Genomic DNA, 26302 nt, shown 5'->3' on the forward strand with positions numbered 1-26302 from the left:
ATGTTGGCCACATGATCTGGAAACTATACGCCGGCTCCCTCGGCCAATCATGCGAGATGAGCGCGCAACCCTAGAGTCGGTCACGACTGGACCTAATGGTCAGGGGTCCCTTTACCTTACCTTTTAACAATACGATATGGCATCTCTTTATTATTTACACAAGCAACCTCAACATTCTCAAGAATAATGTGCCTGTGTGTTTGTATACGTACACACACACACATTTATTTTTCTGAATCTGGACTCTGATACTCAATCCATGGACTAATGTACTTATTTTACATACAGTACCTAGATATTTGTTTTGTTTTTCTGTCCTGTTTTTGATACTTGTGTTTCAGCTGTTTCTTTAAATTTTAGATCCACTAATTTTTACAAACAATAACATGCAAGTCTTGATAAGCAATGCAATACCCAAAATTGTTCAGCAATAGAAGTAAAATATATCAGACAGCTAGTATCAATACAACATCCTTTGTCAGGTGAACATCATACATCCATTAGAAATTTGCTCTCTCCCCCGCCCCTGCTTTATTTGCACCTCTACACACAAACACACACAATGTTTAGCTGGAATAGCTGGAGAAAAGAAAAATAACGAGCGAAGCTTGGGGTGGGGAGGAACTTCTTACCCCACCAGAAGCCTAAACTAACTTCGTGCCACTTATTTTTTTGCTTCGAGAAATGTTCACCGCTTGACTGTAAAAATAAAAACCCTCAAAGCGTTTTGCAAAAAAGCAAAGCAATAAAATCGAGAAAAAATCACAGCAATACTTTGAAACACACAAAAGTTTACATACTGAAACACATTAGAATTACCTCAACCGGCTAAGCACTTGGAAGAACTACAACTCCCACAAGCCATTGCGGCCAGAGGGCGGCCGGCTCGGCGGCGCTCGGGCTAAACATGAATAAGTAGAAGCCGGGTGGAGACTGCAGTTCCCAGCAACCTCTGCGGGTTAGAGGAAGCCCAGCGGCCTTTCGGTGGGTTTCGGCCCGAGCTTTGGGGTTTCTTCCTCGAGGTGCCGTAGGCTCCGCAGGCGGGAGGGAAGCGGCCGGGCTGGCCCGGTGGCGGCGCTGCTGCTGCTGAGGCGCGCGGCTGCTGCCCCTTCAAGCGCCCCTCGGCTGCGGGCGGGGTGGGGGTGGGCAGGGGAGAGCAGCGGCCCCGTGAAACGGCGAGGGGGGAGGGGCGCGGACCCCCCAGCCTTTCGGAGGCTGGCATTGCAGGGTCACAGAGAGAGCGAGAGAGCGCCCGCCCCGCTTCGTCACGGGCCTAGTCCTCAGTGAGGTGCTTGCGCCAGGGGCCTGGGCCCCACTTCTTCGGGTGGTGTGTTGTTTACTTGTCGCTTTTCACGTGACCCACAGAGAGGAAACGCTCCCGCTGTGCGTTGGAAAACTAGCATGTCAGGCAGAACATCCCGGCCGGATCCTTCTCACCCTCCGCCTCCCGGCCCCTTTTACAACGTCAATTGTTTGTTCCCACAGGTAGCGGGGAATCGGGGCAGTAGCGTCTCCTCTTGCGTTGCCCGGGGGGAGGAGGCCCCTCGATTTCGGACTGAGGACCGTTTCACCGTGTGAACGCGCAGGGCGGAATGATAACAGCCCCAGCAGGGCAGGACCGCGAGGGGGATCAGAGGGAGGTTTCTTCTCCAGCGTTTGTGTGTGTGATACTTGCACTTGGGCCAAAACTGACTTGTGCGCGCGTGTATCTTGTCCATGTGATTAGCTGACCTGCTTTCCCCTCCACACCGCATAGGGCAGCTGGCGCCCTCCACGGGGATGGGGGTGGGGGTGAGCAGGACGGTGCGTTAGGTGGGTCCAGATGTGGGGCGTTTGCCCTTGGGCTATGCTGCCACCCCCCTGCTCTACCCCCTGCTTCTGATTCCTGATGGAGATTTTCTTCTCTAAAACCTGCCTTCTCCCACTTTGAGCTGCTCAGAGTTGCTTCACAGTGTGGGTATAAAGGACTTTCCAGGTACTGTACTTGATAACTCTGTCCTAAGTGGCATATGCCATGTCCTGCCAATATACATGCTGGAGGAACCACGGACAGCTCTCATAGTGACTCCGCTCTCCTCCCCCCAACTGCCACAGCAGGGGTGAGTCTAAATAGCCACCATGTCCTGAGGGGGAACAAAAAAGATGCAGCAACAGTTTTTTTATCTGAAAAAGTGTGCATGCACACAAAAGCTCATACCAAAATAAAAACTTAGTTGGTCTTTTAGGTGCTGCTGGAAGGAATTTTTTTATTTTGTTTCGACTACATCAGACCAATACGGCTACCTACCTGTAACTAGCTTTTTCTAAATAAGTTAGTTAATCCCACCCTGCCATTTCTGTTGTAACTTATTTTAAAGCAATGTTTATCATTGTAATAATCACTTTTTGAGGTCTGCCTGAAAAGTATATGAAATAAGTAAATAAATAAAATAGATGGATTAGGATAAATCTGCATTTAAAGTAGAAATACGTTGGCTAGTGGAGTGTAAACTTCCTCTTGCCATATGTCAAGATATTACGGTAAAGGGACCCCCCACCATTAGGTCCAGTCGTGACCGACTCTGGGGTTGCGCGCTCATCTCGCATTATTGGCCAAGGGAGCCGGTGTACAGCTTCCAGGTCATGTGGCCAGCATGACTCAGCCGCTTCTGGCGAACCAGAGCAGCGCACGGAAACGCCGTTTACCTTCCCGCTTGGAATGGTACCTATTTATCTACTTGCACTTTGATGTGCTTTTGAACTGCTAGGTTGGCAGGAGCAGAGACCGAGCAACAGGAGCTCACCCCGTTGCGGGGATTCAAACCGCCGACCTTCTGATTGGCAAGCCCTAGGCTCTGTGGTTTAACCTGGCTGGTGTGCCGCGACGTGCGGCGACGAGAAGGGCGATTTGCATTGTCACGTGCCTGGCGGCCGCCAATACTCAACGCTAACCCGCCAGAAAGCAATATTTCTCCTCCTCTTTCCCAAAGCTCAGTGCAAACGAGCCTGGCGGCCACCAATACACAACACTGACCCGTCGGAAAGCAATATTTGGCAAGTGTTTCTTACAGTCATAATTATAATATAGGGCGGCACAGAGTTAAATTTTTTAAACTTTTTTAATGGTGGTGTGCCTCGTGATTTTTTTCACGGAACAAGTGTGCTGTGGCCCAAAAAAGGTTGAGAAACACTGGTTTAACCCACAGCACCACCCCCGTCCCTCTTGTCAAGATATTACAGATGATCAATTTACCAAGTACTTCCATATATGCCTTGATAAGTTACTGCTTAGTAAAAAAAACAACAACCAAAAGCCATTTGTATTCACCAATACATTTATTTCTATAATGGGGCTCTATGCTACAGCTCTACAGGACCAATCATATGTAACAAGAGATATGTTGTGTAAACTGGACTAATCACTTTCCTTGACCAGTCATTCTTTCCACTGTTTCTTGATTTTAATTCCATACTTGTATCTTTGAAATCTATGCATAGTTTTAATTTATCCCCCCATGTTGTGAATGGAGTCATATCAGAAGGATAGTGGTCTGAAGACTTCCAGCCATGTAAATGGCAATAAATTTCTCCAGTCATTTGCAAACCTCAACAAAGATATTCATTCAATGCTATCGTTGGGTATTTTCAAAGGACAAATATTATCTAAGCATCTTTCTCATGGTTTTAATTGTACTTTAAAATATGGCTGTTTTTTTTCAGATAACACCAGTATAACATAATTGATGAAAATACATAGTTCTGTAGTAAAATATTATTTTATCTTCTTCTTCAAAGGTCTGTGTTATAATTTCACAATGTTTGGAAATTTATTTGATGAAGACTTCTCCTTTTTGTCAATCAATCAATGTGGGAAGCCAAAGTTAAAACACAAAGATGCTGAGCTGCTTGTTCCTAGAGAAAGCACCAATTTAAGTGGAATAAAAAATCAGGGTGGAACCTGTTACCTTAATTCACTTCTTCAGACTCTACTATTCACACCAGAATTTAGAGGTACTGTACAGTATTTTAATGTTTTAAAATAGCTTTTTCTGAATACTGGATTTTGTATTATTTCACACAAAATAGTTTACCTTTTCTTACTATATAACCTAGGAATGAATGAATAAAAAACTTTTTCAAAACGTATTTCTAAATGTTGTATTGGACCAGAGTGTCTAAGGATTGAGTAAAATTCACCACAATGACAGAAACAAAGGTTGAAAGTAACAAAAAAGAGTTGGGTGGCAATGGCATAATGTAAGTTAACAAATGTATACTCTGAAAAAGTATATTTGGGTAAGACTGTTGATATTTTTCCAGCATCAAATATTAGGCTAGATGGCCAACTATTGATCCAGAGCTGTAGCATAGACTTATTTTATTCAGAATTGATTTGAGGTTTCGCCTGTTAATGTAAGTTGGTCATCACCACAGTGCCTAATCCTGAATCTGAATAATATTTCTGTTTCATGTCTGTGTGCCTCAGACTTACCTTTACCTTATTAGATCATCTCATATCTCTATGGATGAATGGGGAGGGCTCGCTTGCTCCCCACTGTATTAAAATGGTCCTTTTTGTCTGCTTTCTTTGAACAGACATTAAACTGTGCAATCTCACTATTTTTTTGAAAAGCCAAATTGTGCAAGGACCAACATTGACAACTTCCTCAGAATAAATAAACCTTTTGTCACATGGGGAATGGACAAAAGCAAAATGGTCATGCTAGCTGGTGCCAATGGAAATTGTGATACAGACCCATTTGGAGGGCAAAGGAGGAAAATGAAGTCTGATTTAGAAAGTTAACATTTCTATTTGCACACTTCTTTATAATTGTGTTGTTGATTTGTTCTCATATTGGTATTTTTCATTTTTGTTGTAGAAGCCCTGTTTTCTATAGGCCCTGAAGAACTTGGTTCTTTGGAAGACAACAGTAAGCCTGAATCAAAGGTATTCAATTCTATACTTCAATCAGCTCAAAGGTTTATGATGTTCACTAGGTTAGCTTGGGCCACTCATTTACAGCCTAAACTACCTCACAGGATCATCATGAGGATAAAATGGGGAGAAGTATGTATGCCACCTTGATCTCTTTGGAGGAAAGGTGGGGTATAAATGCAATAAATAAATAAAATATTTATGAAGGTGATGGATAAGGTATTTATAATGCAAAGCTGGGGATGCACACATTACTTCATGTGCTCATATAATCTACAAAGCAGGGATTTTCCTGCATAGGTTCTGGTGCAGTGCTTTCAGAACAGGTCCTGTTGTGCAAACACTCATTACACAAACCTTTAGTTATTTGCACATGAAGCATTTCTACCCTAGCATCACTACATGAACATCTACTTTAATAAACAGTGAGCAATTGTTCAGTGTCTGAAAAATTCTCTGACCAAGCGCATTCTTTTAGCCCTGTGCACTTAAAAGCTGTGAGGCATTATTACTACCGGTATGCACAGGGGAAAGCCTGGACTGTGCCTTGATATATTCTTAAGAAAAGTAATCAGATGAAATTGGGTTTAGGCAAAATTATTTATATACTGTATACCAGTAGTTGTTTCACATGGAAGTGGGAGCAAGTTTGTTTTCTCCTGCTCTGGAAGGTAGGACTTGAACCAATGGCTTCAAGTTACAAGAAAGGAGATTCCAGCTGAACATTAGGAACATTAGGAAGAACTTTCTGATGGTAAGAGCAGATCAACAGTGGAACTGACTCACTCATGAGGACTCTCCTTCCTTTTAAAGTAGAGGTTGGATGGCCATCTGTCATGGGTGCTTTGGTTGAGATTCCTGCATTGCACGGAGATCTTCCTGCATTGCAAGATGACTTGGGGTACCTTCCAACTCTACAATTCTGTGGTTCTGTAGTAATTACTTGTAATCAGATACCTCATTTATATTTGTTCAGTTATGTTTGTTACAGGTTATTATAAAGATTTTCTTATTGATTAGCCAAACGTTTTCTTCATTGAAATGCTACCATTCAGTGGATTTGTAACTGGCTGACTGACCGAACCCAGAGGGTGCTCATCAATGGCTCCTCCTCATCCTGGAGAGAAGTGACTAGTGGGGTGCCACAGGGTTCTGTCTTGGGCCCAGTCTTATTCAACATCTTTATAAATGACTTGGATGATGGGCTTGAGGGCATCCTGATCAAGTTTGCAGATGACACCAAATTGGGAGGGGTGGCAAATACCCAAGAGGACAGGATCACACTTCAAAATGACCTTAACAGATTAGATAACTGGGCCAAAGCAAACAAGATGAATTTTAACAGGGAAAAATGTAAAGTACTACACTTGGGCAAAAAAAATAAAAAATGAAAGGCACAAATACAGGATGGGTGACACCTGGCTTGAGAGCAGTACATGTGAAAAGGATCTAGGAGTCTTGGTAGACCACAAACTTGACATGAGTCAACAGTGTGATGCAACAGCTAAAAAAGTCAATGAAATTCTGGGCTGCATCAATAGGAGTATAGCATCTAGATCAAGGGACGTAATAGTACCACTGTATTCTGCTCTGGTCAGACCTCACCTGGAGTACTGTGTCCAGTTCTGGGCACCACAGTTCAAGAAGGATACTGACAAGCTGGAACGTGTCCAGAGGAGGGCAACCAAAATGGTCAAAGGCCTGGAAACAATGCCTTATGAGGAACGGCTTAGGGAGCTGGGTATGTTTAGCCTGGAGAAGAGAAGGTTAAGGGGTGATATGATAGCCATGTTCAAATATATTAAAGGATGTCATATAGAGGAGAGAGAAAGGTTGTTTTCTGCTGCTCCAGAGAAGCGGACACGGAGCAATGGATTCAAAGTACTAGAAAGAAGATTCCACCTAAACATTAGGAAGAACTTCCTGACAGTAAGAGCTGTTCGACAGTGGAATTTGCTGCCAAGGAGTGTGGTGGAGTCTCCTTCTTTGGAGGTCTTTAAGCGGAGGCTTGACGGCCATCTGTCAGGAATGCTTTGATGGTGTTTCCTGCTTGGCAGGGGGTTGGACTGGATGACCCTTGTGGTCTCTTCCAACTCTATGATTCTATTCTATTCTATACTATATAATATTGAGCTAAAGAGGTGAAGGAGTTTGCAAAATCCAGCCAAAGCAAAGCAGACTTCAGCCTAACTGATATAACTGGAAGAATGAACTGTACTTAATTCTTTCCCACTGAAATCAGTGTAAGTTAGAAATCTGGTTGAATCATGCCCTAATATTTTTTGAGGAAGCACAGTTAGTTATACCGTAGCCTGCAGAGGTTCACCTTGAAGCAACTTGGAGGAGGGCATTCTTTGTTGTGGCTTCCAGGGTGTGGAGTGAGCTCCCCACTGAAATACAGCAGGTATCTACTGTGGTGAGCTTCTGATGGCTGCTTAAAATATATCCATTTACTCAAGTTTTGCCTCACCTCTGATAACAGTTGGAAGATTCCTAGCTACTGTAATTGTGATGTTCTGTTTTTATTAGATTTTTTTTTATTGTACATTGAATATACTGACTTCTTATTTAATGAAAAGCAGTACAGGTATTTTTTATTTATTAAATAAATATGTTTCTTGAAGGTTGTTAATTTCTTCTTCACCGACAACTGCCAATAGAAAGTCAGCTTTTGAAAGTTTATGATCGTTTCTGTTTAGGTCCGAATAATCCCATTACAGCTCCAACGGTTGTTTGCCCAACTTTTGCTGCTAGATCAACATGCTGCATCTACAACAGACCTGACTGACAGCTTTGGATGGAATAGCAATGAGGTACAATATAGTATGCATTGGCAGCATTGCTCCCCCTTGAGGTGGTTCCCCTCCCCTGTGTTTCCTTTTCCTTCCAGAAAAAGAAATAAAAATGATATATTTTGTCAAACTACTATTGTTCAGCGCTACACTGAAGGTAAATATCAGTTTCCTTCATAAAGGAAGGGAATATGAATATATAGTGTTACTACATTTGCCAAATACCTTATTAATAATGTTAACAATTTTTAAAACCTTTAACATTTTTATGAAATACATCCAAAGCATTTTACTAGCCTGGCTGCCTATATTGTTAGCCAGTCCATATATTAGTCTAGGGTAGGGTTGGTCCACAGCTCTGCTTCTCGACCTGCACCCCTATAATCCACCCCATTCTTCATAGTCTCCTGACCCTCAGGAGAGGCTCGGGAAGGCAAGATACTGGGAAGGATCCAATCCTTTGAGATGGTTCCTCCCTCCTTCCTGGTTAATATTTCATAGGTCTTCAGACTTTAATTTCATTGGTAGTTTATTAATTTTAATTGGTAGGCATACAAGTTAAGGGCATAATTATTTTTGAAGATTCTTTTGTTTCAGCTATGTGTCTGTAATAGGAAATGAAAGGCAAAATACTAACATTGCCTAATTTCCCAACAATTAGTGGTAGCTCATGACATGTTTTCTCTCTTAAAATTCTTTCATATGTTGCTTTCAATACAGCTTCATCTCACCTTTGGAACGCATGAAAGATGCTCGGATAGTTAAAATGGGTATTGTGCTTTAGGCCACAGTTCCATTGCAGACCATACTCTAGCCCAGGAATGGCTAATGTGATGCTCTCCAAATGTTACTAGATTTCTCCTCTCATCAGCCCCAACCAGCATGGCTAATGGCCAAAAGCCAGTGGGAACTGTAGTTCAGCAACACCTGGAGGTCACCACATTTGCTGTCCCTCCTCTAGTAGATATGAGGACATCCCATAATGGAAGTTCATGTTATATAGCTATCAGTTAGAACAGGCATCCCCAAACTTCGGCCCTCCAGATGTTTTGGACTACAATTCCCATCATCCCTGACCACTGGTCCTGTTAGCTAGGGATCATGGGAGTTGTAGGCCAAAACATCTGGAGGGCCGCAGTTTGGGGAAGCCTGAGTTAGAAAGACCACAAAGATTCCAATTTGCTAGGTGTCCCTGACACCAGGAGAACCAAATAAAATGACAGATAAACAATCACAGAAATGGAACAAGACACTGCTGGGTTAACATGACATCTGTGAGCAAAGAGCATTGCTGTGGCAAGAGCTTAAGGGACGCTGTAAATTAGCTTTATTTGCGTAATTGGATCTTAATTGAAATGAAGAGGAAAACTCTTCAAGCAATGTCAATTCTTTTTAAAAATAATAATCTATCTTTCAGGAAATGAGACAACATGATGTGCAGGAGTTAAATCGGATTCTATTCAGTGCTTTAGAAACCTCCCTTGTTGGGACCTCTGGTCATAATCTAATAAACCAGCTGTACCATGGGACTGTTGTTAATCACATTGTCTGTAAAGAGTGCAAGAGTGTCAGTGAGAGACAGGTAATACTATGGGCAAGTTTCAGAACAGTATTCTATTTTCTCTCTTGTGTTTCCAGTGACAAATTTTAACCAGGAGTCCTCCCCAGCTTCATATCCAGCAATGCAGTCCTGTTAGAAATGTGCAGATCAAATTTTAGTTAAGTTAAAATTTCTCAATACAGCTAACTGTTCAGAACTCAATGTGATTATGAGAATTAGTAGTGTTTTTAAAATAAACATTATGGTACAAATGTAATGTTAGAAACTAGTCCAGTTCTCAACCTTTGCCCAAAATTTCAAATATCTTTGGGATTGCAGTGCAAATCGCAATGGTATATTTTTAACTTTTGCTATGCATAATTGACAGAGCTTTTGAGGCAAAATAACCTTGCAATAAGCCAAGGTATGAACAAATCTTTCACCCCCCACACCCCTTTTTAGCAAGCAGATAAAGAGGAAATCTTCCATTTAACAGTAGTTTCCCATTTTAACGTCACCAGGAAACTGGTTGCCATATTCAGAACAGGCCAGGATAGTGAATCAAGGTTTGAAGTTAGCTTGACTTGTTCTGAACCTGTTAGCCATTGTTTCCTGGCATTGGTGGACTCTGGTTGTAAGTCCATGATGTCTTTAAAATACATTTTTAAAAGGGCTTTCCTCTCTGCTCCCTGATGCTGCTTTGTAGGAGGATTTCTTGGACCTAACAGTTGCTGTCAAAGATGTATCTGGCTTGGAGGAAGCCTTGTGGAATATGTATGTGGAAGAAGAACATTTTGAGAAAGATAACTTGTATCGATGTGGAGCATGCAATAAATTAGTTGAAGCCACAAAGGTAGTATTTTACAAGTATTGTTTACTCAGATGTTGAGTACATAACATCCTAAAATAAGGCTAGTTATCTTCTGTGAAAAATTCATTTAAATGTAAAATCCATTCATTCTGTCATGTGCTTAGATGGTTGCACTCTAGATCAGGCATCCCCAAAGTTCGGCCCTCCAGATGTTTTGGACTACAATTCCCATCATGCCTGACCACTGGTCCTGTTAGCTAGGGATCATGGGAGTTGTACCCAAAACATCTGGAGGGCCGCTGTTTGGGGGTGCCTGCTCTAAATGATGGAAACTAATCCTTGTTGTAATTGGGAGAAATGGCCAGTGAAATGTTTTGTAATCATGTGCAGAGCTATGGTAATTCTTCCAAGTCACCCCTATTCAAAATGGTGTCCTAGATAAGTTTTGGGGGGCTTCAGGTTGGGGAAGGCTGGGGAAGTATTCTATTGCATTTCTGAAAGTCCTACTTCTCTTGAAATTTAAAGGAGCATCACGAAGTAAATATATTGCAGAACTATGATCCTTCTGCAAATGTAGGGACTTGGTGCAAACCTGCTTTCAGTTCTTATTGTCGAATATGGATTACTAGTTTGTGAAAATATGATATGATTTTAACTTTTCCAGAACCTTTTAAAAGATATTCTCTTGTTAAATACTTTTAATGATTGTCAATAAAATCTTTTCATTTTAATTTATATATTTTTGCTTGTATAATTTTACCTTGCAAAATTAGGCTAAGCTATCTTCTCTTTGTATTTTGTGTATTTTGTCTTATTCATGGACTATCATACCGTAATATTTGTAAAATTTACATTCCAACTTTCCACGCAATTGTACTAGTAGCAATAAGATACAAATAGAATAAAATGCATTAAAATGGGAATAAATTAAAATAGAAAAACAAAGCTTTGGTCACCAAAATATGATCACTTTCCTTAAAATGTTTCACTTATTTTACAGTCTGCTAAACTACGCAAGTTGCCTCCGTTTCTCACAATCTCCCTCTTGAGATTTAACTTCAATTTCGAGAAGTGTGAACGATACAAGGAAATAAGCAGCTATGCATTTCCAATCCGGATAAACCTCAAGCCTTTTTGTGAGCAGGTTGAACTACTTTTATGTGTCTAAATTTTCATCACTTTGAATCATTAATGTTTTATGCTGGGTGATTTGGGGGTATTTGCAGAAGCTGTGCTCTTGTTTACTGGTACAATCTTCACTTAATTCTATGTCCAGTTTCTTACTGTAAAGGTTAGAAGAGGTACATATCTTACTATAGTATCCCTTAGGGCTGCTTGGGTACACATTTATTTATTTATTGCACTCTTTTCTTTAAGGAGCTCAGGGTGTCATACATGGTTCTCCACATTTAATCCCTACCACAACTGTCTGAGGTATGTTAGGCAAAAAGACAGCAACTGTGCACAACAGTGCAGGAGTCTACCTGGAGTAAGTAGGTTGTCCACACCATGGAGGAATGGATGAGTAGAGTTCCTGATGGTGGCTGTTTATATTATAAATGTTCAAGTGCCCCTCTCACATTGGAATACCCATGTAATGGCCTGTACTTTGATATTTCCAGTTCAATGCATTCTGTTTTTCTTGCTCTGTCTTGATTGTTTTTACCTCAGTTGTGGAAATAGCTTTTGATTATTGTTGTCTTTTTTTTTTAGACTGAAGTGGATGATTTCAAATACATGTATGAGCTCTTTTCTGTTATAATACACAAAGGTGGCTGTTATGGAGGACACTATCATGTTTACATAAGAGATATTGATGAACTAGGAAACTGGCAGGTTCTAGTAAGTTGATTTCTATGTGTGTATACTTTGCAAAAAAAAAAAATATTAAGGGATTTTTATATGAACACACACTGGAGTGAAGCATAAATAATCATTCCTCCAAGGAGCTGATGACCACATATATGGGAGTTATCCCATTGTATCTTCATGCCTAAAGCATTGTTTGGAAGAGAGCTATGACAAAAGACCATTAGATGCAGTTCCTGTCGCAGTGTATAGATGAGTTTCCCCTTTGATATTTCTCAGTTACTCTATATAAAGAGACAAGTTCATATAAGATTATCTGACCATAATCAGCATGGAAATAAGTTTTGATTTGATTATTTACTTCCCTCCTAAAGCATCTTAGGTGTTAGATAAGTAAAAATGATTTCTAGTATTCAAAGGTTCTGAGTCCTCTGTATCAGGTTTTACATGATTTCAGGACCAAAAGTTCATCTCTGAGGCCAGGTATCTCATATATGTTGCATTGTAGCACATGTTTACATGAAGGTTCAATAGTAAGCCTGGGAAAAGCTCTTGGGAGGAATTCAGTGCAATGCTATGGGAACTGTTTAATCAGTGCAAGCATTTTAGTTTGCCTGTTGGAATGCCCCCCCTCCCCTGCACACTGTTTTTTGGGATTCTCCTGACACACAACCTTGGCCCGTATGGGGGCACACACTGGGAGGAAGCCCTGTTGCACGACTAGTGGAAGTCTTTGCATGGGCTTCTACTAGTGGGAGACATTAGTTGAATCCAGGCCCTTGAGGCACCGGAGAGCTTCTGCAGGTCACAATGAACAGCACTAGTTAAGAGGAACCAGTAGCTTAAATCACTGTCAACCTCTTGTTAACATGCAATTATATTACAGTGGTGCCTCGCTAGACGAATTTAATTTGTTCCACGGGTCTTATAACGAAAAATTCGTCTAGCGAATCCCATAGGAATGCATTGATTTTTTTTTTCCCATTTGTTGTTGTTTAGTTGTTTAGTCGTGTCCGACTCTTCGTGACCCCATGGACCATAGCACGCCAGGCACTCCTGTCTTGCACTGCCTCCCGTAGTTTGGTCAAACTCATGTTCGTAGCTTCGAGAACACTGTCCAACCATCTTGTCCTCTGTCGTCCCCTTCTCCTAGTGCCCTCAATCTTTCCCAACATCAGGGTCTTTTCCAAGGATTCTTCTCTTCTCATGAGGTGGCCAAAGTATTGGAGCCTCAGCTTCACGATCTGTCCTTCCAGGGAGCACTCAGGGCTGATTTCCTTAAGAATTGATAGGTTTGATCTTCTAGCAGTCCATGGGACTCTCAAGAGTCTCCTCCAGCACCATAATTCAAAAGCATCAATTTTTTGCCCATAGGAATGCATTAATTGGATTTCAATGCATTCCTTTAGGAAACTGCGATTCGCCAGACGAAATTTCGTTGAGCAGGGCATTCGTTAAGCGAGGCACCACTGTATGTTTACTATTCAGGGGAATCTGCTATTGTGCAGAACTATATGCCAGAACCACCTCAGATACACCAAGCCAAGTTTATTTGGTGAATGAAAATTAACACCAGTAATTTCTCTAACACAAATTTTAACACAAATCTAAGATTTACAATATTTAATCTCATGTTGTGGGCTACAGCTAATGGCAGAGGAGGAGGAGCAATGGTGAGATATACATTAATAATTGATATACATTAATACATTTAATGAAAAGCATGAAATAATGGCAGTTGAATACTACATGATAATCAGTGGAAGGCAGATAGACTTTTTTAAAATGCTAGCCTTCCTTTGGCATAACAGTCTTTCTAGTTCTTTTTTCTTTTTAAAAAGTTATTTTTGATCTCTTGAAGGAGGAAATCAACATGAATGATGAAGATAAGGATTTGAAAGATATTGAAAATGCAAAAGAGAAGGAAAATCCATTACGAATTTTAAGAAACATCTTATTGGAGGTAGACTACGCCAGAATACCTTTCATGCTCCTTAATTATATTTAAGCTGATATATATTTAAACTGTACATTTCAACACTGCTGTTTTAAGATCAGCTCTGAGACTGAACATTTCAGATTTTTCTTTTTAAATATTGTAGTTCAAGATCTGCTGGAACTTTATGTGTGTTAAAATAATTTTCTTTATGTGTGTTAAAAAAATTTCTGTGTTACACAAGTAAGCAAAATTGAGAAGCAAACACAAGATTTGTCTTTGAAACAATTTCCCACTTGTGTCCTTCAGCTGCTGACTCTTATACATGAACCAAGAGAGTCATGGAGTCAGCAGTTGGTACATAAAGAGGAACTTTTTAAAAGCCACTTTGGTGTTCACAGTAAAGAGGGTGTGTTAAAGGATCTGTTTGTGTTTGGGAGTGAGCAGGTGATCTGTATTATAATGGGGGAAGGGACCATGTTTGGGACCAATTTTTGCCCCTCTGCTAGCATTTTGAGTCCCATTTTGAGTAATAATTAATTTTAGTTTCCGCAGTTCAGTCAGTAGTTATCTAATCTTGTAGGAAGAATCTAAGGAAATTGCTGTGGATCGGTTGGCACAGAAACTTTTGGAGAAAATACGTGTGTCCTGGAACAAGAAATACCGTAAACAGCATGGACCAATACGGAAGGTATTATTTGAAGATAATTCTGTTTTATCTCTGTTGGCTTTAATCCTTTTGCACTTTGCAATGTGTCTTGCACAGTTCAGCATAGAAAGTGATACTACCTGAGTTAGTGGTGATTTTCCTGTGGCATTAGTGGCCATCCTATTGTTTTACACTTCCCAGCAGGTCTTGCTCCTGTGGAGCAGTTGCCAGGACTGAAGGTCCCTGCCTTCCACCCTTTCTCAGGCTCCTCCTCTCCCAGATGTTTCCCAAGCGGACTCAAATTGTGTCTGTACACCTCTGGTTTCTGTTCTGCCCTCCTAATTATTCTGTGTGTTCTTGAAGACCATGGAGGAGGGGAGTTTGTTGCAGTGGAAGAGTCCCTGGATTCTTCAGCAGCCTCTTGACCCTGCATCCTCGGTGTCAGTCTCGGTGTCTGAACTGCTCCCTGCCGCAGGCTCTTCCTGCTCACTGAACCCTGTTGCCCCTTCAGCATCCAGCCCACCCTCCCAATCCTCTCCCTCTGACCTCTTCTCTGTGTCCCACTACCAATCCTCTGGCTCTGAGCTTTTGGGCTTTGGGCTTTCCCTTGGTTCCCCAGCTGGTGTCTCCCACCACCCGTCTTCGTCTAGCTATTCCCTGACAAATAGGTATGGCAGAAGCATTGATTTAGCTAAACACAAAGCTAAAATATTTGATTTTTATACAGGGTGGTGTGATTTTTAAATTGTGTGCAAACCAGGAGCATATGCTGCAACATTGAACAAAGATTGTTAGTTCTTAACTTGTTACCTTTGTTCCTGTGAAGCTGTGATCTATTTTTATATTTTGTTTTTTCTTTAATGGTTGGTTGACCATATTGAATATTTGATTGACTGATTCTGTCATTTGCCTTTCCTCAGATTATGGAAAAGAGACTAAGTACAAACTAATATTATAATGAAGTATACAGAAAATCTCCAAGTTTCCAATGGATCTTAAATATGCTTCCCTACATATAAAGAGAAAAAATATATTAAACACATTATCTTCCATTAGTAATGATAGGTAAATAAAAGTTGGGGAAGGCCAATATATGTTGAGGAGCCCTTTTCTTTGCACCTCACAAATCTTAGGAATTGTTGGGAGATGGAACTTTTGCCTTTGGTTTTGACTAACCAAAAGTTAGCATTAACATCCAGACATGAACAAACTAGTTAGCCATAACTATGTTGTTGTTTTTTAAAAGCCAGCTTCAAATTTGGCTTATGATACTGACTTGTTTTAGTTCCTTTAAGCTTCAGCTAATTTTAGATATGGTTAAGGATGCACCAAATAGCAGAAAACAGAAGAGTGAACTTCTGAAAATACAATGTGAGAGAATAGGTGAGAGCAGATCATGCATCCAAATTCAGAAAAATACAGCTCATATCAGAAGGAAGTATAATTAATTGATAGTTGTAACATTTTAAACTGGATTTTAATAACACCTTTTTGTCACCCCCTTTCTCTTTTACCCTTTAGTTTTTGCAGAGTCATTCTCCAACATTTCTTCTAAGTTCTGATGAAAGCAAAGTTAAGCTGAATGATCGTCATAAACTCCATTTTGGATTTGCATCCCAAAGCAACCCTCAGAACCATGAGGTAAAGATGTCATCAGAAAAACCAACAACGGGTTTACGGGAATATTCATCCGAATCCCATTGGTTTGATTTGAATGACTCCAAAGTCCAGCCAATCAGAGAGCAAGAGATTGAGAAACAGTTTCAGGGGAATGAGAGTGCCTACATGTTGTTCTATCGACAATCCCAAATGACAAGACCATCTGAAGGTACAAAAAGTATAGTGTGTACTTTGGGCCTTCATATTGCTTTTGGTTATTTCCTCTTTATTAAACAGTCATGAAGTACCAGTTTGTACAAGGCTTAAAAAGACAAAATTTTAGAGACAAATCTTGAAATAACCTAGATCAGAATGTTCCACCGACTTCAGTAGCAAAGCTTGTTATTAAGTGTTGTGAGTATTGTAGTCCTACCAAAGCAGTTGTTGTGTTTTGAACAGTTAGCTTTAGGGATTTCCATGATCCTTCAGCATCTTTTTTGAGGAGTGGAAGTTTTTGAGTGACTTTGTCTTAGTTTGTAGTTTAATAAACGGTAAGCCAAAGGAAGAGTACCCTAGTGATGTAAAAAGGATATACATGAAAACCTGAATTTCAGCACTTCCTAGCCCTTTTAATATGTGTTTTCAGGCATTCAATTAATCAGTTTATTTTGACACAGCTCGAGGAAATCCAAGATACCGGGTCCCCATCCATCTCTTGAATGAAATGGATGCCGCTAATATCAAACTGCAAAAGAAGAGGTAAGTCAGCTCTGATGACAACTGTGTGGTGTGTAGCTCTTGCAGGGCTTCTGATCAGGATTGCAAAGATCATACAATCATCTTGCAGTCTTGGGAGCCTCTTTGTTCCAGCGCAGGCTTCTATGAACAGAATGGGAAGGGAAGGGAGGTGATAGTTGCAAAAATAAGCCACCCGCAGCTTTCTTCTGCAAGCCCCCCCCCCAATCCCTTGCCACTTTCCACGTTGTTCCAGAATCTCCCCCAATGTTCTCGAGCAATTGGATATGTGTGCAGGGGGTGCAGAAGGAATAGGGAATCAACCAAATTACCTTTCTCCATTGTAATCACGGAAGTCTTCACTGGATCAGAGAGCCTTCTCTAATCAGAGAATCAATTGAGAGAACCTGCAGAAATTGAGTGTTGGGTAGAATTGCCTAATTAACAGTTTATAAGACATTGGTAGCAAAGGCAGCTATATAGGTGGCTCTGTGTCCAGGGGGGATGCACACTAGCTTGTGTGGCAGCCTTTCCTGTACTATTTTTACATGCAAATTAGTAATGTTTTTGAAGAAATGTCAGTTATTATTTGATCGGCATTTTCTTGTGGGAACGAACCTTTCCTGTCATAATTTATATATTTCCCCCCAATGAACACCTAATAATATTGGTGTTGAGTTGTTATTATTATTTGTTAAATTTATATACTGCCCTTCATCTCAGGATCTCAGGGTGGGTCACAGCTTATGCTGATTGAGCTGCAGATACCCTGCTAGTATCTGGAAGACTGTGCTTCGCCTCTCTCAAGAAGTATCAGACAACTAGTTATTAAGTTTCAAGATCACTCTAAATTTGCAATAAGAGACAACATATGCATATGAAAAGGCATAGCACTAAATAGTTACACTTTTTGAAAATATTAAATTCCTTATAAAATTCCTGCACAGTGCAACATGCATAATTAGTAAAAAATAAATAAGACTTTTAGAATGACATAGATACAAATTAAAAGATACAAATTAAAGAACTTGTCTTTACTGTGGGAAGTTTCTGAAGGTATGATTTGTCAGAAAATTAAGATTTTTTGTTCAATTGTGAATTTTCACTGGACATACTTTTCTGTTAATACTTCTTACAGGGCAGAATATGACTTGGCAAACAACAATATTGATTTACATCTCCATATATTTTCTCACTATAAATTTTACAATGGAGCTCTGCACCCAGTAGTTTCTCAGAAGGAAAGTGTTCTAGATCTTACGATTGATAAGAGAAAAACACTGGGAGAACTTCAGCAATTGGTATTTCAGGTATTTGCTGTTATTGTATTTCCCCAAACTTTCACCAGTTTAAGTTTCTTTAGTAATAGTAGACTTGTAGAACAAGCAAGATCGTTTGCCTGCATACTTTAATATGTACTTTGGTAACTTGTAGAGTGGATTACTATAAGATGACCCTTATGTATTACAGTATAAATTATTTAGTACTATGGCATCCTTCAGGAGAGCCACAGCTACTTGTGTGAATTGTTTATAAACAACATGATTTACATAGCCATATCTGCACTTCTGAAATATATTCACTTTTTGTGACTAGTTGTTGGAATTTTGGGAAGGAAACCTAGTTCTCAGCCTTGCAAAGCCTCTTCCAGCTGGACTGCATATATACCAAACACTTGAAGGTGAGATATCTTTAAAATTATATACATGTAATTGAAAAAACAATCCCCCCACGCCAAATACTTGTAAGGAGATTATACGTATTTATTGGGTTATGTTGGAGTGACCAATGAATTCTTTCTTCAAAGATGCGTATGCATCAAGAAGCATCTTGATTGCTATGATAGACAACTTCACTAATATCAGTTACCATAGAATTAAAATTTTATGTATGCCACATTTCTAATATACACGATTACCGCCATCTTTTAAACATGTCAGTGAGGCATAGCATTGAGCCAATGAAGCATAGCAATAGTGGGGAACCATTTTCAGCCCAGGTGGCAGTAGTGGGTATTCGTGCAAGAAGCCAGAAGTGGATGGTGCAATGGACATGACTTTCCTTTGATATAGTAGATTACATCCAAAAGGAACAGAACACACACATTCTCTGTTCCCCATCTACAGAACAAGGATGCATTCCAGCTACGGAAAAACACTTGAGGAAGGCATGGAACAGCTGAGGAGTGGTTTGGCCTGCCCTGGGGAGAGAGGGGGTGACCTATGAAGAGTCCCAAGGGCTGGAAAGAAAACTGAAGGGCAATAGTGACTGGTCCATCAGGGCAAATGGGGCACTACCCAACCAAACTAAGCCTGCCCTCCTTACTTACAACCAGCCCAAAGGATGGCACTGGCTCCTCCTTAGTCTCTTTTTTTATAAACATTTTTATTAGATTTTCCAATTTAAATATCTAATCCATTTTCAAATTATACAAATTATACAAATATCAATTAAACAATTAATCCAAATCTGCCAAATTATACAAATTTAAATTTGACTTCCCATGCTTCAGACTCAGAAAGCCTAGTCCTCTTATAGTCACTGCTTTCTAATCAATAAAGTCCAGATCTTATCCATTAAAATCCTTCTATCTTCTTTCAAGCCCCTGAGTTTTTCGAGCAAGCAAGTTTGACCAAACCATATATGTTTCTGTGTGAAACATGCCTATGATTCCTCTATAAATTAGCACTGTCTCTTCGCACGCTGGTCTCTTGCCAAGTCCGTCCAGAAATCCAAAAATCCTTCTCTCTCTCTTTTTTTTTTTTAAAAGATTTTATTTGAGAATTTGTTAAAACATTGCACAACATCTTCGAGCCAATCCAAGAACATTCAGCTGTATTGTACACATATCAAAATTATGAGGTATCGAAAGGGAAAAGAAAGGGTAAGAGAGAAAGAGAAAGGAGTGAAATGTGAGTGAGCAGAAGGGCATAGGGCCATTGAGGGAGGAGGAGATAGACAAACAAACAGAGGATGGAAAAAAGAAAAAAGAAACCAAGAAGGCAGGAAAGGAAAAAGGTAAAGGTAGAAGAGGGAAAGGTAGGGGGCAAAGGAAGTAAAAGCAAAAGGAAGGGAAAAAACAAAGGAAGAAAAGAAAAAAATTATATAAAGGTCCACTTGAAAGAAATCATCTCAAGGGCATAATACTTCCACCGCTTTCAGCACAGTATTTCTTGTTACATTTTCGTTCTCCTGTCGAACATATTTTAATAAACATATTACCTTTATACCTATCTAACAGTTGTATTTTATATACAATATTTATCCTTACAAGGTTATTCCAAACATAGCCATGTTTTGGTCCCCTTGTCTGTTTTTTTTAAGTAATCATTTAGACATTCCCATTGTTTTTTTATCCTGTTTTTTGGTTTTTGTCGTATTATATCTGTGAGTTTCGCCAACTCCAAATACTCGCATGATTTGTTTACCCATTCTCCTTTTGTTGGTACAAGGGTACCTTTCCAATATTTAGCAATCAACACTCTGGCGGCTGTTGTCGCATATAGAAAAATATTGGTTCTATCTTGTGATATATCACTAGCCAGGATGCCCAAAAGGTAGGATTCTACTTTTTTTGGAAAAGATATTTTTATTAACTTTTGAATTTCCGTATGAATCATATCCCAATATTTTTGCACATTCGGACACGTCCACCACATATGGAACAGGGAACTGACTGCACTTTGGCACCTCCAACATTTGTTGCTCATATTTTTGTTCATCTTTGCTAGCCTGTCCGGTCCCAAGTACCATCTGTGGTGGAGTTTCATAAAGTTCTCTCTTAAAGAGTAACAGGCTGTAAACTTTATACTGTTCCTCCAGAATTTCTTCCAATCGTCTATATCTATTTCATGTCCAATATCTTGTTCCCATTTTCGCATATTTTGGTTTTTCTCTTCGAATTTTATTTCTGATTCTTCTAATAACCTATACATTTTGGAAAGTAGTTTTTCATTGCTGTCCAGGATTTCTTTTTCAAATCGTGTTATCTTGTTTTCAAATCCCCTAGTTCTTTTATCTTTTTCAAATGTTGCCTTAATTTGGAAATATTCCAACTAAGATACACCTTTATCTTTCAGTTCTCCATAGCTTTTCAGTATAATATTTCCATTATCATTTTCGGTTATTTCCCTATATGTCAGCCAATTTTCTTTTTTATAACAATTTAGTGTCGCATTCGCTTCCAGCGGCGACAGCCACCAGGGTGTTCTCCCTATTATTCTTTCTCTTGTTCTTTCCCAAACTTCTAATAATGCTCTCCTGATCGTATGATTTTTAAATCCTTTGTGGTTTTTACTCTTATCGTACATCATATAGCCATGCCATCCATAAATTTTGTTGTATCCTTCCAACTCCAGAGTGTCAGTTGTCTTTAGAATACACCACTCCCTCAACCAGGTCCAACAAGCCGCTTCAAAGTACCTTTTCAGGTCCGGTAATGCAAAACCTCCAGCTTCTTTCGGACTGGTTAGCGTCTCCATTTTCATCCTCGCCTTCTTGCCCTGCCATATAAAATCCGCCAGATCTTTCTGCCAATCCTTCAAATATTTAGTTCCAATTATTATCGGTATATTTTGAAACAAAAAAAGAATCTTTGGTAGAGCTATCATTTTTATCATGGAGACTTTCCCCCAAATGGAAAGATTCATATGTTTCCATTTCTCAAAACTATTTTTAATTTCTCTCCATTTCTTTACGTAGTTGTCTTTGAATAGATTTGTATTCTTATTTGTGATCCATATCCCTAGGTAATTCACTTTACTTTCTATTTTAATTCCTGTGAGTTTTGCCAATTCTTCCTTATCTTTTTCAATCATGTTTTTAGTTATCATTTTTGATTTATCTTTATTTAATTTGAAACCGGACACCTCCCCAAATTTTTTCATGTCATCCAATGCTTTTAATATACCTTTTTCTGGTGTTTCTGTCATTACAATTAGGTCGTCGGCGAAAGCTCTAACTTTATAAGAGTATTTTCCCATTTTTATTCCCTCAATTTCCTTATCTTCTTTCAGCATTTTTAGTAGTGTTTCCAATGCCATAATAAACAGGAGGGGTGAAAGGGGACACCCCTGCCTGGTCCCTCTTTCTATGCTAAATTCTTCTGTAACTTCATTATTTATCAATAACTTTGCTTTCTGTTTTTTATATATTGCTTTAATTCCGTTGATGAACTTTGAACCTAGTTGTAAACTTTCACACGTTCCATGGAGAAAACTCCATGAAACGCTGTCGAACGCTTTTTCTGCGTCGACCAACAACATTGCAGTTCTTTTGCTAGGGTTCATTTCCAAATACTCCATTAAATCAATAATTGTTCTAATGTTATCCTTAATTTGTCTCCCTGGCAGAAAACCAGCCTGTTCTCTTCCTATTATCCTCTCCAGTAGTTTTTTCAGCCTCTTTGCCAGAATACCAGTAAAAATCTTATAATCTATATTTAATAAAGATATCGGCCTGTAGTTCTTTACTAGGCTCATATCTGCACCTTTTTTTGGTATTAAAGTTATCAGCGCCTCTTGCCATGAATCGGGTATTTCCCCTTTTTCTAAAGCTTCATTCATGATTATTTTTAGTTTTGGTACTATAACTTCCTCCAAATTTTTGTAGTAATTAGCCGAAATCCCGTCTGGCCCTGGTGATTTACCTTCCTTCAATTTCTTTATCGCGATCCTTATTTCTTCTTCTTGAATTTCTCCATTAAGGTACTGGTATTCTGCTTCCCTAATTTCAGGTAATTCATTTTTTGCTAAGAATTTTTGTATTTCTTTCTCACCTTTCTCTCCCTCTTTATATAACTTTTTATAATAGTTTATAAAGCAATTTTTAATTTGATTTGATTCCGTAATTTCTCTATTTCCATCCACAATTTTGTTTATTATCCTACTGGTTTGTTGTTCTTTATTCAACCAGGCTAGCATTCTGCCAGGTTTGTTTGCATGTTCAAAGTATCTTTGTTTTGTCCATATAATTTTGTTCTGTACCTCAGCATTCAATAAGTCTGATAGATGTGTTTGTAGCCTCTTTATCTGTTGTAGCAGATCTTCATTTTTGGGGCTTTCTGTCAACTCTTTCTCATTCTCTCTTATTTGTTTATTTATTCCCATTATGTCCTTGCCCTTTTCTCTTTTAATTCTCCCCATTTGTTGAATCCCATATCCCCTCATGAAGGCTTTACTTGCTTCCCGTACCAATTTCTGATCTTTCGTCTGTTTTTCATTTATTTCAAAAAACTCTTTCAGGGTCTCTTTTGCTCTTTTTACTCTCTGTTCATCTCTCCATATTTCATCATTAAATCTCCACCTTCCTTTTGTTTTACTTTGGAACTTCATTTTAATTGTCACCGGATTATGGTCTGATATTGACCTATTCTGTATTTACGCCTTCTCTAAATGTAACATTAGTCCTTTAGTTGCCCATATGGAATCTATTCTCCCTCCGGATTTTTTTGCTTCAGAATAATGGGTAATATCCTTCACTGTAGGGTTTTTAGTTCTCCAGGTATCGTAAAGGTCAAAATTCTCAGTTAATTGGAAGAAGGACAAAGGGAGTTTGCCTGAATCTCCTTTTTTATCTCTTTGCGTTCTATCCTTCTCTATTGATATTACCCCGTTCATATCTCCCATTAATATCAGATTTTCTCCTATATAATCCCACATTCTTTCTTCTACTCTTCTAAAAAATTCGTCTTTCCTATTATTGGGGGCATAAATCCCTATTATAATTATTCTTCCCACTTTCGTTTGGATTTCCACACCTAATATCCTTCCCTCCTCATCTTGGAAAAGCTCTTGAGGGTTCAATATGGGGTTGATATACAAAACTATACCTCTTTTTTTTTCAGCCCCGGCCGCAACGAAGTCTACTCCCAATCTTCTATTCTTTAGGACTCTTACATGGTTTTTTACTATATGGGTTTCCTGTAAGCATATTACATCCCATTTACTCTTCTTCAAAACCCCCTCTATCTTGTTCCTTTTATACTTTCCATTCATTCCATTTACATTCCATGAGATACATTTAATCTCCATTACTTTATTCAATTAGGACAACCCTTCTATCTAGAATTAGCTCTCACACTACTCTCTACTGTTCCTTTACTGTAAGGACCTGTAAAATTAAAATATACACACAAAACAAGAAAACTTAAACAGGAATGTTAACTCTCAAAAATCATATAACGGTTGGGGATAGAAGAAAGAAGGGGAAAAAATGGTCCTTTTTCTATGGTCTATGAACTATTTCAGTCTGTTAGTTTATCTCCGCCTAGTTCCTCCCAGTATTTCCTCCAGAAGCTCTGTGTCCTCCACCGATCTAAAGGTGCGCCTTCTGTCTCTGTAGGTAAATGTCAGTCCTTCAGGGAATTCCCATTTATACCTAATATTACTTTTGTTCAATGCCGACGTCATAAACTTGTAATTGTCCCTTTTTTTCAGGAAGCGGGTCGGGATCTCTTTCATTATCTCTACACAAGCTCCTTCTATTATCAATGGATCAGTCCTATCTTTCTGTAGTAGTTTGTCCCTTAACAATCTCGAATTTAAAAAGATTAAACAATCACCCGGCCCTCTCTTGGTTTTCTGTTTATTAGATCTTAGTCTATATACTTTATCAATGTCCAGAGCCAGGTCTTCTTCCTCGACCCCCAGCCATGCTGCAATGTCCTTCGTCAATTTAGTTGTTAACTCCTCGTTTGGTGTCTCCTTCACCCCTTTTATGCGGAGAGTCATCTCCTTTTGTTTCATTTCCAGCATCGCCAGGGCATCATATGTTTCCTCTTGAATCCTTCTTAATTTAAACTTCCCATCAATTGTTTTTATGTTTCCATCCAGGTTCATTATCTTGTCACCTAAATTCTTTTCCATTCTTTCCATTATCGTTATTAAATCCTTCATTTCTGTGTTGTTTTCTCCTTCTATTATCGATGTTCTGCGAAGTTGGCTTTGCGTTGAGTTTGAACCACTTGCAGTATTATTTTTCCTGGAGCCCATTTATCTGTTCTTAGTTTTCCGCTTTCTTCACTGTATAGTATGACGCTGTTGCTTCTCACGGGAATTCCCTTAAATTGGTTATCTAAACGTCCATTCACTTAGATTACAATTTAAAAACCTTTTCAGAGCCTGGGTGGGTTTTTTAAGTTTCCCCTGCAGTTATTCTCTTACCCTGCAGGTAGCGCCAGGGGTCTCTGTTTTCCTATCCTCTATTTTCCTTTGTAAAGTTGTTATTCTTCTCTTGGCCACATGTGTCGCTGTTTGGTTGTGCTGCACCTCTTTGTCTGGGCTCCTCTCTCGCGTGTTGTTTCCAGTTTCCTTTTCGCTGCCTCTTCCTGCCTTTGTCTTTCACAATTTCCGGCGGAGTCACGATGTTGCAATCAGCTCTTAAAGGTATCTGGTCTCTTTTCTACTTTAATTAATTTATACGCGTTCCTTTTGAGTCTTTTTGGCATTAAAGTCCCTTGTAGGTTTATAAACAGGCTGTAGCTGTGCCTTAGCGCGGTCCCCTTTTCCTTTCCACTTTTTTTTTTGCTCCGTTTTGCAAGCCGCGTTTGCGTTCGCTCCCGTCTTTCCCCTTATCCCCTTTGCACTTCTAGCCGGGGTTTTTATTTCAAATTAGTCCGGTCTTTCGGGGGAGAGACGCCCTTTTTTTGCAGTTGTTTTCTGGAGAGCGCGACGCTCTCTCGACGGGTTTCTGGGGCGTCGCTACTGGGGAGTGCTGCCTGCCCTTTAGCGCCGGAGTTCTCCGCTTCTCCTTTGCCTCCGCGGAGGCTAAGAAGTGTTCAGAGAAAACCCCTTCTTTGCTCTGCCGTGGGCTTTTGCCCTCAGGATTCCCCCCTGAGGTCGGGGTGACTTACGCCAGGTCCCCCGTTGATTTTCCCCAGTAAAAGGTCTGCCTCAAGGAGCAGGAGCGCAAACCTCCACCCGGTCTCCAGAGCGCCGTTCCGGAAGTCCCAAAAATCCTTCTCACAGCCAGCAGCAGCCATCTTTGAGCAGTTCCCATAAATCAAATCTTTAATCCTCTGTGATGTTTTCCCCAGATCGCTCCAGATCGCTACTCAATATAGCCTTTTCAGGGGAGATTTGCCAGATCAGAACTCTCTCCCCCTTTGATTAATATTGAAGCTGGCTTTGTCTCCAGTATGGTGGAATCTAAATTATAGCTGCGTCATAACTCAAAAGTTTCTTGACAAGTTTCCAGCCATTAATGAGATTGCTTCTTTTTGATGCCCATATTTTGAGGAATCTTTAACCACATTCCAAGCGAATCCAAGAGTACATACTTTGATTATTTATATTTTCAATTCACAGTTTATATATTTTTAAAAAACCATATTAATTCAATAAATTTCCCACTTTCCGATCTTGCTTGCTTTATAAATGTTGCTTACGGTTCTTCAGGCAGGAGTTTTGTTAAGTGAATTGTAAAGCACAGTAAAGCAAAATTATAAAGTTCTCTCTCCCCCCTTCAGCTCCGTCACATACCATTTCTTCTTGGTTCCATTCCTATGTTATCTTTTGT

General features: G+C 39.6%; 1 protein-coding gene across 8 annotated transcripts in view; it reads left to right on the forward strand.

The window, feature by feature from the left end:
* Positions 1–924: 924 nt before the first annotated feature.
* Positions 925–26302, forward strand: part of USP40 (ubiquitin specific peptidase 40) — a 50431-nt gene continuing 25053 nt past the window's right edge. For 2 of the 8 annotated variants that reach the window (XM_060282646.1, XM_035140284.2), the window contains exons 1-13: positions 1144–3990; positions 4860–4927; positions 7615–7728; positions 9125–9289; positions 9954–10100; positions 11059–11202; positions 11772–11900; positions 13729–13830; positions 14387–14494; positions 15974–16280; positions 16729–16810; positions 17925–18096; positions 18383–18467. In XM_060282646.1, the coding sequence (XP_060138629.1) occupies positions 3723–3990; positions 4860–4927; positions 7615–7728; positions 9125–9289; positions 9954–10100; positions 11059–11202; positions 11772–11900; positions 13729–13830; positions 14387–14494; positions 15974–16280; positions 16729–16810; positions 17925–18096; positions 18383–18467 (1891 nt within the window). In that variant the 5' untranslated portion in view covers positions 1144–3722. Of the gene's footprint in view, positions 985–1006; positions 1023–1142; positions 3991–4859; positions 4928–7614; positions 7729–9124; positions 9290–9953; positions 10101–11058; positions 11203–11771; positions 11901–13728; positions 13831–14386; positions 14495–15973; positions 16281–16728; positions 16811–17924; positions 18097–18382; positions 18468–26302 lie in introns of those variants that run through there. The other 6 variants (XM_060282640.1, XM_035140278.2, XM_060282644.1 and 3 more) reach the window with 6 other exon arrangements.

Source organism: Zootoca vivipara, chromosome 1 (assembly GCF_963506605.1).
Source record: "Zootoca vivipara chromosome 1, rZooViv1.1, whole genome shotgun sequence".
Taxonomy (NCBI): Eukaryota; Metazoa; Chordata; class Lepidosauria; order Squamata; family Lacertidae; genus Zootoca; species Zootoca vivipara.